The 19454-nt window shown below is 37.2% G+C and overlaps 1 protein-coding gene and 1 non-coding gene across 2 annotated transcripts in view; one reads left to right on the forward strand and one right to left on the reverse strand.

Annotated features, from left to right (window-relative positions):
- The window catches only part of Atr (ATR serine/threonine kinase), a 103336-nt gene that overhangs the window by 29925 nt on the left and 53957 nt on the right, over positions 1–19454 (forward strand). The window contains exons 19-24 of the mRNA XM_055629710.1: positions 1744–1887; positions 4930–5023; positions 7433–7558; positions 11489–11695; positions 12982–13095; positions 17838–17953. Of these exons, the coding sequence (XP_055485685.1) occupies positions 1744–1887; positions 4930–5023; positions 7433–7558; positions 11489–11695; positions 12982–13095; positions 17838–17953 (801 nt within the window). The remainder of the gene's footprint in view (positions 1–1743; positions 1888–4929; positions 5024–7432; positions 7559–11488; positions 11696–12981; positions 13096–17837; positions 17954–19454) is intronic.
- Positions 6643–6772, reverse strand: LOC129693217 (small nucleolar RNA SNORA51). Its single transcript, XR_008722841.1, has one exon. It is a non-coding gene; the product is annotated as a small nucleolar RNA SNORA51 (small nucleolar RNA).

A 19454-nucleotide genomic window follows, 5' to 3' on the forward strand; every position in this document is an offset into this window, starting at 1 on the left:
CTTTCACTACCAAGTTCAGCTGCCAGCATGAGATGCAGCCTTGGCCCCTTTGGACCAGAGTTTCTGTATGTTGGCCCTGAGGAAATATTACTGGATTTGTCACCCTCAAGGGTGCTGATCGGTTTCTTTGAATTAGTGTTAATTTCTCAGCTCCAGCTAACCACAATCAGTTGACCCTGATAAACAAATGTTTTACTTCAGTGGTACAGCTGAGTCTTCAATCCCAGCTGACTAGAACTACAGATTCTTAATTGAAAATATCAAATGGCCTTAGTAATGTCTTTCTTTGGTTTGGTTTGGTTTGGTTTGGTTTGGTTTGGTTTTTTGTTTGTTTGGTTGGTTTTCTGAGACAGGTTTCTCTGTGTAGACTTGGCTATCCTGGATTCACTTTGTAGACCAGGCTGGCCTCAAACTCACAGCGGTCCTCCTGCCTCTGCCTCCCAGAGTGCTGGGATTACAGGCCTGCACTACTGCACTGACTCCTCTCAGTAGAGTCTTTGATTCCATCTGAAGCTTTGTAAGTCAGGCCTCTGTCATCTGCACTGCTCTCAGCATCTTCCAAGCTCCCACAGAATAACCCACTGCACTCTGAGCACTCAACAGCTTTTCCAGGCCGAAGTTCAAATCCCACCACAGTCCTCCCCAAAACCCAATGGTCAGGTCTGTCACAGCAGTGATTTACACCATGATTCTGGTACCATTTTTTGTAGTATATTAGGACTTCTATAAACGGGTTTATTTCAGCTTTTAATTCTCAGCTTACTAAGTGGAGTCAAGGCAGGAACCTGGAGGTGGGATCTGAAACAAATCATCAAGGAATGCTGCTTATTAGATAGAGACATTGTCTTGTCATGTAGCCTAGGCTGTCCTAAAACTCAACAGTCCTCCTACCTCAGCCTCCCTAGTATTGAAATTATAGGCAGTCACCACCGAGCCTGGATTGAAAATACATTTTTAATTTACTTAACCAACCATATACCATAACTTAATGTAACCTGGCTTAAATGATCTCAGAACACACAGTAGCTTTCAGTTGGTCAAAATCATGTAACAGGAAGCCTATTTATAATAATGTGTTGGGCATCTCCTGTATTCTATTGAACAGGGTAGTATGCTGTTGAATATAATCATTGTTCACACATGGTTACATGAAAGCTGTGACTAGAAACTGTGGCTTGGTATCACTGCCCAGCCTCCCAAGGGAAAATTGTTTATATTATTAGTTCATGGAAAGTATAAAATTCATTTTAATTTAAGAGTCTTACATAGCCCAGGCTGCCCTTGATCTCTGTGACGTTACTCTACAAGTCCTGAGATTAGAATTGTGTGTCACCACATCCAACTCCAAATACAGTTTCTTCTAAATGTGTATACATTTATAGCATTGTAATTTAAAAATCTTTTGAAGTTACATTATCTGTATAAATTATCTGTATAAGCAAATGCATAAATACATAACATTCAATTTTTCTTTCATATTGATCCTGCCAGAAAATACTGTTTTCACTATGGTGTTTGAGTATTTGGTTGGTTGGTTGGTTAGTATTTGTAAGTTTTGTTTTACTGAATAATAACTTGGATATCGTGTGTGTGTGTGTGTGTGTGTGAGAGAGAGAGAGAGATTGGCCTTTATAGCACCAGCTACTTAGTTTCTTGTATGTATGTATCATTATTCAGCTAACTAATATTGATGGTATTTTACAAATATAAAGATACTTGAATTAATTTTTGTTTTTCGCTTAGAGCATGGGACTGCTTTGTTCGCTGCCTGGATCACGCTTACCTGGGCCCCCTGCTCAGTCATGTCATAGTAGCTTTGTTACCTCTTATACACATGCAGCCTAAAGAAACTGCTGCTATCTTTCACTACCTCATCATTGAAAACAGGTATTGAAACTGAAAATAATCATAAAATAGTAATTTTTATATGTATGTATGTGGGGGTGTGTATGTGTTGTGTGTGTGCACAGATGCGTGTGCATGTGTAGAAACCATTGGTTGTCTTCCTCAATCGTTCTCCACCTTATTTGTTTGTTTGATTGAAGTATGGTCTCAGTATGCTGCTCTGGCTGTCCTAGGACTCATTATATAGACAAGATTGGCCTCAAACTCAGAGATCTGCCTGCCTCTGCCTCCTGAATACTAGGGTTAAATAACACCACCTTGTATTTTGAAACAAAGTCTTTCAAAAACCTGACTGATTCCTCTAGTTTAGCTAGCCAGCAAAGCCACAAAGCCCCCCCCCCCCCCCCCCCGTCTTTGTTTCTTTGGCACTGGGTTATAGGCACATGCTTTCCTCTGGTTACTTGGGGATACAACTCATGTCCTCATGCTTACACAGTAAGTGCTTTACCCAATGTGCATATCTCTGCAGCCCTAAGACATTTTGAAATCTCAAAGTATCAGCATTACTTTGATAATATGGAGTTACTATTTTAAAATGTAGAGTCCTTAAGTAAATTAAAATTATTGGTATATAACTATTTATTGAATAGATGGATTTTCAGTGATTGTTGTTTCTATTTTAAATGATTGATTAATAGATCAGTAATTAAATTTTTTTTCACTGATTTTCAGTTGGTAAAGGTAATTTTACCTTTCTTCTCAAGTAAACTAGGCACCCTGAGGAAGGCTAGAAGAGATATTCATCACTTTCTATACCACACCTACTAAGATACTTGGAATTCCTTATTTCATCACATTAGCCTTTGAAAACCAGTCTCCCTTGCTTTAGATTTTTATGGCATTTCTGTTCCTTTTTGTTGTTGTTGTTTTTAAATCATCTCTTTACATGTATTATTTTAGCATGGAGCGATAGTCTCTGGTTCTCTGTGTTCTAACTATTGAATTGCAAATTGGTTAACTTGATCTTTAAAGCTGGATACATCTTAGAAATTTTTTTTTCTACTGATTTTCCATTTCCACTGATTATCAGGACGCTTTAGCAAACCTGTACTGGTGACAGAACAAACCATACCTTATCCCCACTCAGTTTTTCCTTCAGACTGCTTCTTATGCCAAAATATCTTGCAGCACATTTCAAGCTTTTTTTTCCTGTTACTTAACTAACTGCTATATATCGTAATTCTCTTTTTTTTTTTTTTTTTTTTTTTTTTCTTAAAAGTTGGGATGAAGGGCTGGAAAGATGGCTCAGCAGTTAAGGGCAGTGACTGCTTTTCCAGAGGACCTGGGTTCATATACCAGCACCCATATGGCAGTTCACAACTGTCCGTAACTCCAAGATCTGACACTTTCACATAGACATACATGCAGGCAAAACACAGTGCACATAATATGAAAGATACAAGAGACGTTAGGCTCCGTAATTTACGCACTACACACCTGCCCACCCTATGCTGTTGCCATTCCTTTCAGTTATCCCAGTAGCCGTTCGGGCATGAAGACGCAGAAGGAACGATTGCTATCTCTTTATCCATCTTGTTGTTTTCCACAGTAAAATCACGAACATCACTTTGCACATCTCTTTTCAGTTGTTATACAAATATACATATGCTCATTGTTGTGGATTGTAGAATAATTTTTTTCTGACTTTTTCACATCTTTTTTTTTAATATTGACTTTTATTTTTTTAACAGCATTTTTTTAATATTTATTATTTATATGGTATTCTGCCTGCACACCGGAAGAGGGCACCAGATCTTGTTATAGATGCTTGTGAGCCATCATGTGGTTGCTGGGAATTGAACTCAGGACCTTTGGAAGAACAACCAGTGCTCTTAACCTCTGAGCCATCTCTCCAGCCCCACTTTTTCACATCTTAAGACAGATTTTCTTTCACTTGGTGCTAGGTGGGCCCTCCACCCCCCGAGTGAATGAATTGTTCTGGGTTTGTTAATTGTTTCATCCCATGTCTAGCACAGAACTTAATATCTAACAGCACACGTGGTAGCTATTTATATTTTTTTCATGCATTAAAAAAGACTAGAATTAAGAATATATTTAAACCTAGAAAGATTATGTATTATAATTTAAGCAACTAAAAAGTTAAACAGCATCAATAAAGATTGTTAGCATATTTTTATCTAAAATTTCTTTATGAAAATTTATATTTAGGGATTGATTTTCTGCTGTTAAAAGTCGCTTTACAAGTGGTGCCTTAGAACACTGAACACCTTTATTTACTCATAGTTTGGACTGAGTTCAGCTTGTTATTTCTTCTGTTGGTCTCTGGTGTGGCCACATTTGGCTAGAAGGTAGACTGAAGTGGACTCCTCCCTGATCATGTAATGTCAGAGCCCTTCTTTCTGTGTGTCCTGTCCATGTTGATTGCCAGATTTCTTGCCTGGTCACTCAGTATTTTTCTGATCACAAAAATTTGGAAACTGTCAGACCTAAGCCCTTTTCTCTCCACACTGTATCTTCTACCACATGTATTTAGCAAATACAAAGCATATGTATTTGGTACATGAATTCTTGTACCCAGTCTAGGTTAAAGAACAAGGGGAAATATATATTAATGTTGTGTTCTATATAATTATGTTCAATATTAAAAATAACTATATATTAAATATAGTTCACCTTGTTTTATATATGTGTATGTGTGTATATGTTGTATGTATATGAATGTGCATACTGAGAAGCATGGTTTCTAGTGGACCCCTGATGTGACAGACAATCAAGGATGATTTTCTTAGCTGTGGTAATTTACCATTATTAAATGTTTTAATTTGTTTATTTTTATTTGATACTAGAGATTGAGCCCAGGTCTTGTGCATGCTAAGCAATCACTACACACTGAGGTATTCCTAGCACAATTGCTAGTATTAATATAGTTGGGACCCTGCCATGGCCAGGAAGATTACTTTGCATGTTAATATCACAATGAGCTTTTAAGTGAATTTTATTAGCTTTACCTTCAACTTTTGCTTTACACTCATATTCTTGCTAATATTTCTCTCTAACTATTAGGGATGCTGTACAAGATTTTCTTCATGAAATATATTTTTTGCCTGATCATCCAGAATTAGAAAAGATAAAAGCAGTTCTCCAGGAATATAGAAAGGTATTTCATTAATTTACTTGTGATATAGAAGATTTTTTTTCTTATTTATTTATTACAATTTATTCACTTTTTATCCCAACTGTAGACCCCTCTCTCATCCCCTCCCAATCCCACCCTTTCTCCTTCTCCCATTCCCCTCCCCAAGTCCACTGACAGGGAAGGTCTTCCTCCCCTACCATCTGACCCTAGCTTTTCAGGTCTCATCAGGATATGGACGATCTTAAATAAAAAATTGTACCTGAATTCCAGTACACTAAAAAAGATTAAAAGAAATATTATTTACTATATTTACTAGCTTTACAATCAAAGCTAGGTATAGTGGTTTATGCCTCTAATCCCAGCATTCTGAAAGCAGAGACAGGAGGCCAGACAGTCTTTAGTGAGTTCCAGCCAAGGCTACATAGAAAAACGCTGTCTTTAAAAAAAGAATAATGTAACCATGGTGATTTGGGAGGAAATCTTTGTTATTAATTTTTTTTTTATTTTGTTTTGCTGTGTGTGTGTGTGTGTGTGTGTGTGTGTGTGTGTGTGTGTGTGTGTCAGTCTCTTATAGCTGAGGCTCTCTTCATATACACTATGCATCTGAGGCTAGTCTTGAACACCCCATCTACCTGCCTACCATTCCAAGTGCTGGAATTCTGGTTATGCACTATTACTACATCCTATGTCCGTGAGACACACGTTAGCATTAGCTAGAAGCCACTCTCTCTACATTCCTGAGTAGGAAAGTGTGGGATTATTCTAGTTATGTCATTCTATAAATCATAGTATCACTATGATTACACTGTGATATCATTATGTTAGATCTAAATAATTGTTGATATCTTGAAATCTTGCTTACTTTCTGAAATTATGAAAATACTATGATTTCATGGAATTTCAGGACAGAATCTAGAACACTTTTAAGTAGTGAAAGGATAGAGTAGAATTATCTAGAGTCCACAGATGTTCCTCAAGAATCACTGTAGACTCCATAAATTAAGGAAAGCTTGTGCTGCTGCTTCTTTTTTAAATTTAATTGTATTTATTACAATTTATTCACTTTGTATCCCCGCTGCAGCCCCCTTCTTTGTCTCCTCCCAGTCTCGCCCACCCTCCTATGCCCTTTCCCTAGTCCCCTTATAGGAGAGGACTGCCTTCCTTTCTGTCTGACCCTAGCTTATCCTTATCCTTGATGAGATCCTAGAAGCTGGCTGCATCATCTTCCTCTGTGGCCTGGCAAGGCTGCAACCCCAGGAGGAGGGGATCAAAAAGCCAGCCACTGAGTTCATGTCAGAGACAGCCCCTGTACCCCTTACTAGGGAACCCACTTGGAAACTGAGGAACCAAAGGGCTTCCTTTGAACAGAGGATCTAGGTCGTCTCCATACATGGTCCTTAGTTGGAGTATCAGTCTCTGCAGTGCCCCGTGGGCCCAGAAATTTTGGCTCTGTTGTTCTCCTTGTGGAGTTCCTATCCCCTCCAGGTCTTTCTATCTCCCTCTTCTTCCATAAGGATTCCAGCACTCAGCCTTAGGCCACCCACCTGCCCAAACACACCATCTGTGAATACCTTCCAGGACAGGCAGCAGTGGAACACGTGCAGTCCTGATCCCACAGCCTAGGCCTTCTTTTTTTAAATCCATGTTTCCCCATTACAATACAGACAGGCACAGTGGCCTAGGCTGAGGTGTGCATGGTGTAGGTTTATCCTGCTTCTCCTTTTTATACAGGCAGTATAAGACTATAGCGTATGGTAAGCACGAAGAGCTCCCTCCTTTTGAAAAGGTTTATTTATTTATGTATATGAATGTTCTGTCTATGTGACAGAAGAGGGCATCAGGTCCCATTATAGATGGTTATGAGCCACCATGTGGTTTCTAGGAATTGAACTCAGGACCTCTGGAAGAACAACCAGTCCTCTTAACCACTAAGCCATCTCTCCAACCCCAGAAGTGACCATTTTGATTATATTTTGTTTTTTTTTTGTTGTTGTTGTTGTTGGTGGTGGTGGTGGTGGGTTTGTTTTTGTGTTGTTTTTTTTTTTTTTTTCAAGACTGTAATTCTGGCTGTCCTGTAATTCACTCTGTAGTCTCAAACTCACAGAGATCCACCTGCCTCTGCCTCCTGAGTGCTAGGATTAATGGTGTTTGCCACCAAAACCCAGCTTGTACTTTTTATCAAGAAGCACTTGTATTAGATAAATAAGTTTTTATTCAATTGGAAGAAAATCTCTATTTATAAAGATTTAAGAATAAAAATAATTTTCTCAAAAAGATACTGATGACATAGACTTTACAAAGAAAGGGATTAAAATTTTTATTTGGGTTATAGTTTAGCTATTTCAATAACTGGTTAGTTGTGTATAGAGAATTCAGGCCTTTCAAAGGTTAAGATAGTTAATAAGGTATGTTTCTCTGCTCTCTGTATAGGAAACGTCTGAGAGTACTGACCTTCAAACCACTCTCCAGCTATCCATGAAAGCAATTCAACATGAAAATGTAGATGTTCGTATTCATGCTCTGACCAGCTTGAAGGAAACCTTGTACAAAAATCAAGTATGTTAAAGTGGTATAATTCAGATTATAAGAAAAATGTATTGGGAGTTTAAAGAAAAGACAATAGATTGGCATTTTGTTTGATAACTCAAAAGATTTAGTCCTCATGCTTGCACATTTTTTTACCTAGATTATCAGATCTGAGTGAAAATTTGAGCAATCCATGAGATAGGTGCCCATTAGCTTCAGTCTCAAAAAAATTCCAGAGTTTTTTGTTGTTTTGAAGGGTCCTGATTTCATAGTTGTACTTTAGATTACTGCATTTCTTTGAATTTTTAAAAATTATTTTTATTTATGTGACAAGTGTATGGTACATTCTCATGTGTTCAGGTTTCTTCCTCTATCACTTTCTGCTTTTTTTTTTTTTTAAGATTTATTATTTATACAGTTCTCTGCTTGTGTGTATGTGTACATACCAGTAGAGGGCACCAGATCTCATTATAGATGGTTATGAGCCACCATGCAGTTTCTGGGAATTGAACTCAGGACCTTTGGAAGAGTAGATAGCGCTCTTAGCCGCTGAGCAATCTCTCCAGCCCCTACTCTCTGCTTTTAAAATGGTCTCTCACTAAACTGGAAGCTCATTGTTTAGGCTAGGTTGGCTGTCTACTGAGCTTTTAGTATCCTTCTGGCCAGCCATGCAAAACTGTGTCCCACTTTTTAAAGGGAGTGTTAGGTGTTTGAACTCAGGTCCTTTTATAGTTAGCACTCTTAATCCACTGAGCCATCTCCCCAGCCTCAAAGACTTCTCATAGTAAGGATGTATTAGTACATCAGCAGTTTATGCGCATCTTCTGATGTAACTGCCATTGATGTCTGTCATAAAACTGTTAGTAATTTTATTCTTTTATAATTGCAATGAGAGAACTTTATTAGTTTTTGTTTATTTGGTTTTGAGTAACCCAAGCTATCCTCAGACTTCGAGTAGAGCCAAATATGGCCTTGAAATCATTGTTTGCTTGCCTCAGTTTCTTAAAAGATAGAATTAGAGGCTTAAACCACTATATCTGTATTTCTCTCTTTCTTTCTTCTATCCTTCCCTCTATTTCTTTCTTCCATCCTTCCAGTTATGCTACTCATATTAAAGGAATCTTTTTGGGCAAATTTCGGAAGGATAAGAAGATAAGAAGCCCAAATTAACTTTTGATGGGAATGTAGAATTCTGTATAAAAGTCATGTTTACTAATTATTTCAAAGCAGAGAATTCATTGAAAATAAAATGCTAGATTGTCCTGGAATAAAAATAAATGTCTGAATCAGTTCTCAAGCTCTCCAACAACAAAAGTAGCAACAAGGAGCAGAGCAGCAGTGGTACATGCCCTTAATCCCAGTGCTCAGAAGGCGGAGGCAAGCAGATCTCTGAATTGGAAGCTAGCTTGGTATGCAGGGTCGGGTCCAGGACACCCAAGGCTTCGCAGAGAAACCCTTTCTCAAAAAAAACAAAAAGGAAAGTAGCAAGAAAGAGAGCACATAAATCCCAGCATAATCCACTCCTTAAAAATCATTAAAAGACAGGATCCTGAGAACTGCAGATTCAGAACAATCTGTATAAAAGGAAGGAGTACCAGAACTAGAAATGAACGGAAGGATGGCTTTGCTCAGTGTAACAACACTGGAGACGCCTTCCAGCACCTTAGAAAAGATACTGGAAAGTATGTAGATGCGAAGGTCTTAGACAGTTGTTGTCTCGTGGAGAAAGTATGCTTTGGATACCTTGTTATAAAATGGGGAAGACTTAAAGATCTTGTAGAAATAAACTTATAAAATCCTACCTCTGATGCCAAAAAGAAAAAATGTGATGCTTTATTTTTAAACCATTAACTTTACCATGCTGGCATAGGTATACATTTATGAAAGGAAAGTCTTAAAGCCATTACAAAATGCTTATTGTTAGAGCCTATATGGAGGGTTCACAATATGAATAGAAAAATTACATATGAGAAAGGCAGGTGTGGTGCTGCGCACCTTTAATCCCAGCACTAAGGAGACCGAGGCAGCTGCATCTGTGAGTTTGAAGCCTGGTCTACATAGGAAGTTCCAGGCCATCCAAGGGTATTTAGTAAGACTGTGTCTCAAAAAGCAAAGAACAAAATAAAGAAAGTGAAAAAGAAATCTAAGCGTGGCGATTTAATCCTAGTACTTAAAAGGCTAGGTGAGGCAAGAAAAACTGCCTAAGACCAGCCTAAGGTACAGTGTGAGAACCTATCTCAAAGAAAAAAAGTCTTTCAGTTTGTGACAGTTCTTTCTGAAAAGCAACCAGAAAATAAAAGGAAACTTGATTTAGCACTGTAACCTAAATTTAAAATTTCAGATGTTTGCAAGTACAAAAAAATTTGAGAATTTTAATTTTAATCATAAAGTGTTGGACAGATGGCTGTTTAACAGTGCTTGCTATGGGTCAGGAAGACCAAAGTTCAGATCCCAACACCAACATAACAAGTCGTGCATTCTATGTATGCCTATAATCCCAGCTCCGAGTTGAAGGAGAAAGAGGGATCTCTGGAGTTTACGGGTTTTCAACCTAGCCTAGAAAATTTGAACTCCAGGGGCAGGGAGACCTTGCCTCAAAGGAATAAGTAGAAAGTGATGGAGAAGAACATCCAGTGCCCTCTTCTGGCCTCTGCATGCTATATGTACATATATTCACATTGCATATACACACACTAACTCACTCACTCACTGATGAATGAGTGAGAAAAATAAAATTAAGTAGATGAGATTAAAGGACCTAACCAAGAAGAAATGAACCACAGGTGACTGAACTTAGGAAGTCAATTGAAAAAAATGAAGAAATTATGGACTATTAGACTACATTTGACTAAAAAATTCAAGTGTCATTGATAAGGCATTAAAGATGATTAGTATCGTAAGATACCAAAACAATAGAACAGAAATAATATTTAAAACTAATTCAAGAGAGCTTAAAATATCTATTTTAAATACTGAAGTAATCTATTTAATACAAAGAAAATACCAAGTAATCATATCAGATAAGTCATAGGCTTTAGTAATATAGAAAATTCAGAGTTTCTAGACAAAAAAAAAAAAAAAAGACAATGAAAATTTGTTTAATTTTTTTAGCTTTTATTTTATTTTTTGACCTGCATGTATGTGTATGTAGTGCATGCATGCCTGGTGCCAGCATATGTCAGAGCTGGAACTGGAGTTAATGGAGAGTGTGAATTGAACCTAGATTTTCTATGCCAGCAGCAAGTACTCTTGAGCCATCTTACTCATACCCCACGCTTTTAAAATTCATTGGCAAGGGCAAGGAAACTAGAAAGATAGGGACCTAGAGACTCTGTTTCAAAAAAAAAAAAAAAAAGACTCCAGCTGTGCTTAGAGTGTAACCGTTAAGAACACTGTTTTAAATACAGAAGAACTGAAGAAACACTATTTTTACAAGTGAGTCCTTTGTAAGACATTTATTTGAGGATGGGTTTTATTTGGTCTAGATTCAAAGTAGACTCTGTTAAAAAAAAAAAAACTGATAACTACTATTTATATATTTAACTGATTTAATTGGAAATCTAAGACAAAATACATGGGCAAAAGGAGAATCTCTATGAATGTTATACATTCTAGTAAATAAACTCAGTGATTGTTACATGAGCAATAACTAGAAGTAAAAATACATGTGTGTCATATACCATTTAAAGCTGGCAAACTAGGTAAATGCTTAATAGCAAATAAGCACTAAATGATACTACCTAAAAGGTAATTCTTGAGCAATAAAGATGGCTTAGCAGTTAAGAGCACGTACTACTCCTGCAAAGCATACTGTGAGGTATATTATATAAAGTCATCAAAACTAATTGAAAAGATTGAAGATACAGGTATTTAATTTTATCTATACTAATATTTTTAAGTTCTCTAGTTTAGGAAAACATGCTGTAAGAGTTCTATATAAACTTCCTACATTTATTTTAGGAAAAACTGATAAAATATGCAACTGATAGTGAAACAGTGGAGCCTGTTATCTCACAGCTGGTGACAGTAATTTTGAAAGGCTGCCAAGATGCAAACTCTCAAGCTCGCTTACTATGTGGGGAATGTTTAGGAGAACTGGGGGCAATAGATCCAGGACGATTAGATTTCTCAACAACAGAAACTCAAGGAAAAGATTTTACATTTGTGGTAAGTAATGGTAATTTTGAGTGATAATATTTCTCTGAGTTGTTTTGTTATTTGTTGTTTTATTCGATTTTTTTTCCCCCTGTGTATGAGGGTTTTATCTGAATGTACGGCTGTGCACCACATGCCCGCCTGGTGTCCACAGAGGTAAGAAGAGGCATTGGATCCCCTGACAGTTGTGAACACCTGTGTGGGTGCTGGAAATTGAAACCAGGGCCTCAGCAAGAGCTGCCTGTGCTCTCAACTGCTGAGCAATTTCTCTTGCCTTTAAATTGAGTTTTATATGTTCCATTTATTCAATCAGATATTTTCAGCAGTTTTTATTACTAACTAAATATTGTCATGGAGCTCTTTAGCCAAAAGAAATAGTTTGAGCCCAATCTAATGTGTTCTGTTCTTGGAAACAAAGCTTAGTAATTTACTCATGATAATAATTAAGGCCTAAATAATTATCTAAAGGTTAATGGTTAAGCATAATTGCTAGTGTACCATAAAAAAAAGTTTCTCAGGGTTTTCTAGCAATTTGTAAGGAAATCCATTTATAACAATCAATTTGTACTTTTTGCTGGGTTTTGTTTGCTCGCTTTTGTATGTGTGTGGGATTGTCTGCTTTTTCATTGCTAGGGCTTGAACTCAGGGCCTAGGTATGAGCCAAGTGCTCTCCAACTGAGTTGTATCACCAATCAAAACTGAAAAGTTTGATGTTTCAGTGTACATGGTGAATCAGAGTGGGAAAAAAAGTTGAAATTACCTTGGAGTAACTACATTCTGTAAAGCAACTCTCAGGCTTTACAGAATGTGTGTTAGGAACTGCTGTGAATACAATTTGATTTTTAAATTTTATTATCATTAGTGTGTGTGTGTGTGTGTGTGTGTGTGTGTGTGTGTGAAAGAGAGAGAGAGATCACAGGAAGAGGTCAGAGAACCACGTTGAGAAATTAGTTACTTCCACATTTAAGTGGGTTCTTAGGCTTGAACTCGGGTCACCAGGTATGCACAGAAGGCGCCTTCGCACATTAAGCAGTCTTGTTGGCCCTACAGTTTGCTTTCTGCCTGTTAAAACACAAAGAGTACAAATGACCTAACCAAAAGCTGAATGATTTTCATACAGTTTCATAACCTGCTAAGAAGATGGAGGATTTGACTTCTTAGCTGTGAATTATATTTTAGCCATGATAACAGCTTAGTTTGAGCTTCACTCCCTTTCCTATTTCTAAGTTCACTGGGTACCACAGTAAAACCTGAGGAAAATGTATGTGTCAATCATTAATTTTTTTGCTTTTATTAAGACTGGGGTAGAAGATTTAAGCTTTGCCTATGGATTGCTGATGGAACTAACTAGAGCATACCTTGCATATGCTGATAACAGCCGAGCACAAGATTCAGCTGCTTATGCTATCCAGGTAAGCATGCTCACATGTGACAGCCATTAGTGACTTTACAGTATTAAGTGCTAATAAGAAGGCTATAAATGCCACATTTATAAAATACTTATCACCTTTGTCATCTCAGCGATAAAGATTCAGAATATTTTAGAGAATGCAGTATATTTTCTTGAATGAATAAGAATGAAACATAATGATACATAAATATGAAAATTGCATAGTGAAACCCATTAAATTGTTGCAAACTTAAAAATAATTTTTAAAAGTATATGTTCTTTTTAAAAAAATATTTAATGTATTGTAAGTACTTAAAAATGTTTATTACCTATACAAATACAAAATGTCCTTTATGCTAAATAATATGAAATATTATTTTTTATTTTCTTCTGTTTAATGGCCTTTCTTGGATAATTTTCTGTGTCAGTAATGTATGTCTAGTTCATTTTTTTTGTAGCAACTGAATGATACTCAATATGAGTGTACTGTAGTGTATTTAAGAAATCTGCTTGAGACATCTAGGTTGTTCCACTGCCTTTATAAAACATGACTTAAGACTCAGGAGCCAGAAGTGGTGGTGCACACCAGTAATTTGAGCACTGGAGAGACAAAAACAGGAGGATCACCACAAATCTCAGATAGACTGGTTGCAGGGCAGCTCGGTTTACATAGTGAGGCCTTGTGTCAGAATGTCCCACAAATTTTAAAATTTTAAATAAAAATAAATGCTTTTAATTCCAGTACCCAGGAGGCAAAGGCAGGCAGATCTCTGAATTCAAGACTAGCTTGATCTACCTAAAGAGTTCCAGTCCAGCCAGGGATACATAGTGAGACACTCTCTCAAAAAATAAATAAAATAAAAAGTTTTAAAGATTCAGAGAACATGGATCCAACCTGAGAACCAGCTTGACAGCCCTGCCTTTTGTAAGAATTTTAAGTAAGCTTTTTTTGGTTTTGAAAGCTTGTTAAAGCTATTCTTCACCCTCCCCCGGCGTTTATTTTTAATTTTTTTTTATTTTTTTTGGTATTGGTTGTTTTGTTAGACATTTAGATTTTATAGCTAAGGTGTTTGAGGCTAACTTACCAAGACTAATTCAGAAAAGGAGAGGTCTAGTCTTTGGTCCTGGGATGAGAAGTTACAGAATAGAAAAAGATTCAACAAATGAAGAAGCAGACAAAATAGGGGCTACCAGTGATGGTAGGAGAATGTGGTATTCTAGAAGATAAAAATTTGGAGAATTCTTATATTTGTGGTCTGTATTAAGTGCTGAGTGCAACTGTAATTTAAGAATTAAAAACTGCCCACTGACTACATAGAAAAAGACCTTGACAAGATCAGTTTCAAACATTTATAAAGAATGTATAGGACAAGAGAAATGAATAGAAAAAAAAGCAAAATCCCAGCTCTTGAGTAATTTTGCTATTAAACACAAGAAATACGGCAGAGAAGCTTGGGCATAAAGAAAATAAAGTTAGAAGGGAAAAGAAAACAGTATTTCTATATTGTGTAGAAACGGGTCATCAGAAAAGAGACAGAAATAATGTAGAAGTAAATTGGTGAAGTGTTTTATTTTTTTGGTATGGTATGTGAATGCTAAGTATACGGTCTACCACTGAGCTATCTCAAGCTACCTCAGTCTTGATGCAGTATTGTAAACAGGCCAAGAGACATGGGATACAGTGCAGAAGTAGAAAGGCTTACCTTGATTAAAAATAAGGACGGGAGCATAAAGCCTGGTGTGGAGCTACAACACACTTGGGCATGCCAGCTCATCTCTGTGATCCTGGCACTGAGGAGGCAAAGGCATGCTGATAACAGATTCAAAGTCATCCGCGCATACTGTGTTTGAGAGGTCATCCTGAGATACATGGCTACCTTGCCTCGAAAGAACGACAACAAAACCTATTAAGAATAATCTCCTGGGCCTTGTGGTCCATCTTTAAAGCTCATAACTGTCTGTAATTCCAGTTCCAGGGGATCCAGTGCCTTTCTCTGGCCTCCATAAACACTAGCAGACAAAACACCTACACAACAAATAGCCTAATGAAATTGAATAACAGAGAACAGCTCATTGTAGTAACAATAAAGAAAGCAGCTCATAGCAACACAAGTAACTGGTATTGCTAGACTCACGTAGATTCTAGGAGTGGAAGTTTGGAAGGTCTCCTAACTTCTATTTTCTTTATGGAATTTGAATCAAGGTCTCTAACTATAAGCATATTATTGGTTTGTTGGTTTCTGTTTGTTTGTTTTGAGATAAGGAACTCACTAGGGAGCCCTGGCTAGCCAGTAACTAACTATGTAGACTAGGCTAGCCTCAAATTCATAGGAATCTGCCTATCTCTGCCTCCCAAGTGGTGGAATTAAAGTTGTGCACCACAACACCCAGCCCCATATTGATGTTTTTAGCAGTGTAGGTGAGTGACCTGAAATCACTGGTCTAATGCACCCTGCCATTAGAAAAGGCTCTCTTACTTTTTATCATGTCTATAGGTATTTATGTGCATGCGCTTTGCTTCTGGAGGTCAAACTTGAGAGTGAGTACTCTCCTTCTACCATGTGGGTTCTGGGGTTCTAACTCAGGTTGGCCAGTTTGGTGCCTTTGGTTCTCACCAGCCCCACAATAACTTCTTTTAAAGGGACTTTGCCAAACTACAAAAGGCTGGATTTGAACAAAATATTAATAACATTTTTAGGTTAAATAAAAAATAAAACTTAAGTACTTCATTAAGTTTTTTAAAGGTTGTCTTTGCTTTGCTTGATATTGCTCATTTCTTAAAAATATCAGAGAAACATATCTATTGTACATGATTATTTTCAGTAGCACAGGAAAGAAAGTTCTATGTGCTCCAAGACAAAATACCTTAAGTTATTTGTCCTGTTTTAAAATGGTTATTAGTGATGGGAGTTTATGTCATAAAATTCTTCCCAACACACCTTGTTTAAAAACATAAAAATCAGCCAGGCACGGTGGCACATACCTGTCATCCCAGCACTTGGGGAGGCAGAGGGAGGTGGATCTCATGAATTCTAAGCCACCCTGGTTTATAAAGTGAGTCCAGGATAAGCCTACACAGAGAAGCTCTGTCTCAAAAAACAAAAACAGAACAATATCAAAATCAATCTCTCATTTCCTCTTTCCTCTCTTTCTTGCAATCCCCCCATTCCTCTCTCTTTCAATTCCTTTCTCTCTTTCTGCCTCTCCCTCTTCCTCTCAGCTTTTTTAGAGAGGCTTTAATTATATATGTCATATCATCTTTTTCTCAAATCTAAATCCTATTGTGTGGGGTTACAGCTATGTACCACAATGCCCAGCTGCACTTTTGTTCTATGCTTAACAGGGACAAAAATAGAATCATTCAATCTCTGAGCTTGAATAATATGTTAGTGGCTTGAGGTTTTTTTTGTTTTGTTTTGTTTTTTCAAGGCAGTGCCTCACAATGTATACCGGGCTGGCCTGGAATTCCCTGTGTAGTCCATGGTCTTGAGCCCATGGCCTGAAACTTGTGGAGATCCTGTGTCTCACTGTTCCTAGTGCTGAGGTTACAGGTGTGTTCTACCACACCTAGCTATGGACTGGTCTTTAACATTTAAATCCTGTGTGGGGGATTTTAAGCTCAGTATTTTATATCTAGAAGTTAAGATATCTTGAGTTTATACACTCTTTTGGACTTTCAGCTACTTTTTTATTTATTTAATTATACAACATTTATTTATTATTACAACATTCTACCCGCACACCAGATCTTATTATAAATGGTTGTGAGCCACCATGTGGTTGCTGGAGATTCAGGACCTTTGGAAGAACAGCGAGTGTTCTTAACCTTTGAGCTATCTCTCCAGCCCCTGGGAAGAGATTCTTAAAGGTGTTGACAACCATTTTAAAGGTCACAGATCAGAAGAACATGTTAGCGTGGATTATGGCCACATCAAATGGCTTTGATTACACAAGCAATTTTGCATCACATTGCTCTGCAAAGTGAAGAACAGCCTGTCTTTTTTTTTTTTAAACTTTTATTAATTACACTTTATTCATTTTGTATCCCCCCATAAGCCCCTCCCTCCTCCCCTCCCGGTCCCACCCTCCCCCCCCCCCTTTCTGCATGCATGCCCCTCCCCAAGTCCACTGATGGGGAGGTCCTCCTCTCCTTCTTTCTGATCTTAGTCTATCAGTTTTCATCAGAAGTGGCTGCATTGTCAGGGTTCTAGGTTATCTCCACGGATAGTCCTTGGTTGGAGTATGAGTCTCTGGGAAGTTCCCTGTGTTCACTTTCAGCTACTTTTATTATAACTCCAAAGAAATAAGAATCTCAGGGTCAGGGCCTGTGTGTGTCTAAGTTGCATAGTCAAACTTAGGATATGTGTGTAAGATCAGTCCTTAGCATCAGAACAAACATTCTGAGAACTGTAATTTTATGAATATAGAAAGTTCTTTGTCTCAAAATAGTTTTTGTTTGTTTCTTTCTTTTGGTTTTGTTTTCTCTGTGTAGCACTCCTGGAACTCACTCTGTAGACCAGCCTGTCCTGGAACTCAGATACGCCTACTGCCTTCTGTGTGCTGGGATTAAAGGTGTGCACAGCATCTCCCAGCTTCAAACTAGTTCTTAACTTTTGTTTTAGAGACTATTTTACACGAACTGTAGCTTTGTGACCCCAAGTACAGTACTGTAATGGCTTGGATCATTGAAATACATGTCTTAAAGAAGTTTGGAATCTTCCCTGTTTCACTGTGGACTCAAAAATGTAAAATATGTGTTTGTAGGAATTACTTTCTATTTATGACTGTAGAGAGATACACAGCAGTGGCCCAGGTTACCTGCTATGGAAGAGATTTCCTGAGCATGTCCGGGAAATATTAGAACCTCATCTCAATACTAGGTATGTCTATTCATTTAAATCATTTTCACAGTTTTTTTTTTAAATTTTGTAAAATTTAATATTACCTTCACAGAGTTTTTAACATCAAAAGAATTTTTAGAGGCTGGGGGTCTCAGTCAAGTTCATTGCTGGGTAAGTGTGAGGATTGGATGCGGATCCCTGAAGCGATATAAAATGACAAACCCAGCAACATGTGCTTGAAACTCATCGACAAGGGAAGTGAGGTCAGAGACAGGCAGATCCCTGAAACTCATAGGTCAGCCAGTCTGACCAAATGGAATTGTCTCAAAAAATAAAAGTTGGAGAACAATTACAGAAAACACCATTGGCCTGTGTGTCGCACACCTACCTGCACACACATGCATTCGCCACACAAATAAAAAACAACAAAAAGTATTTTAATTATTCCTGTGTGTGTTTTTATTATGATTTACGCTTATACTCATTTAAAATGAGAAGTCTGCTCTATTTCTTTAAATTTCAGAACTTTAAATATTTAAGACTAATTCATTGAAGTTAAAAGGATTTTATTTCAGTTCCATTGCCAGTAGTTCTTTGAAATACGTACATTGAGTAGGAGCTCTGCTTTCGTGTTTGTTGTTTGCATGTGTGTGTGAGGACGGACTTGAACTTGTATGTGTGGAGACTCAAGGCTGATGTCAGGGTCCTCACTCACTTCTCCCTTTGTCTGAGACAGGATCTCTCACTAAACTTGTAGCTCAAAGACTGCAGTTGTACAATTTCATATGGATGCTAGACATCCAAACTCATGTCTTCATAAACTTGCATTTGTAAGTATTATACCAGCTGAGCTGTCTCTCTGGCCCTTAGCTGATATTTTTTTAAACTTTTAAATAGAGAATTTAGTGTTTAGAACTAGTCCAAAAACCCAATTACAGATATTCATCCTTCATGATTTTTCATTATGATTATCTTTTTCCCCCTACTTTAAAAATGTGTTCTGCAATATTTCTTCAGTTTAAATAACTTTGATAGGAACAATTACTAATTATATATCTTAGATTTTTTTTTTTTTTCTAAACTGAAGGCTTTAAATTTTAGGTACTTTGGGTCATGTGATTATTAGATACATGACCTTGGAGAAATTACTTCTTTGAACCTTCACTTAACACTGCTACTAAAGCTTGCATTTTTTTTATTTGCTGGATAACTTTTTTTATATTGAAAAACATTTTTTGAAGCATTGTATTTCTTGTGACTAATGCTATTAAAGATATGGCTGTGGAGTCTAAAACTAAAATTTGGCTTTCTTTTTTGAGGATTTCACAATTTCTTCTCTTCATTCCTTCTCTTTACCTCCCCCACTTTTGTTTTTAACAGGGCCTTTCTAAATTTTTCAAGCTGTCCAAGAACATGCTTTGTTACCCATCTTGGCCTCAGACTCACAATCTTACTCCTCAGCCTTCTAGGTATTAATATTACAGGTGTGAACTACCATCCTCAGCTGCTCCACTTCTGTAGTCTATTGTTGTTGTAAATA

The sequence above is a fragment of the Psammomys obesus genome, unplaced genomic scaffold, assembly GCF_907164565.1.
Source record: "Psammomys obesus unplaced genomic scaffold, mPsaObe1.curated_primary_1811, whole genome shotgun sequence".
Classification (NCBI taxonomy): Eukaryota; Metazoa; Chordata; class Mammalia; order Rodentia; family Muridae; genus Psammomys; species Psammomys obesus.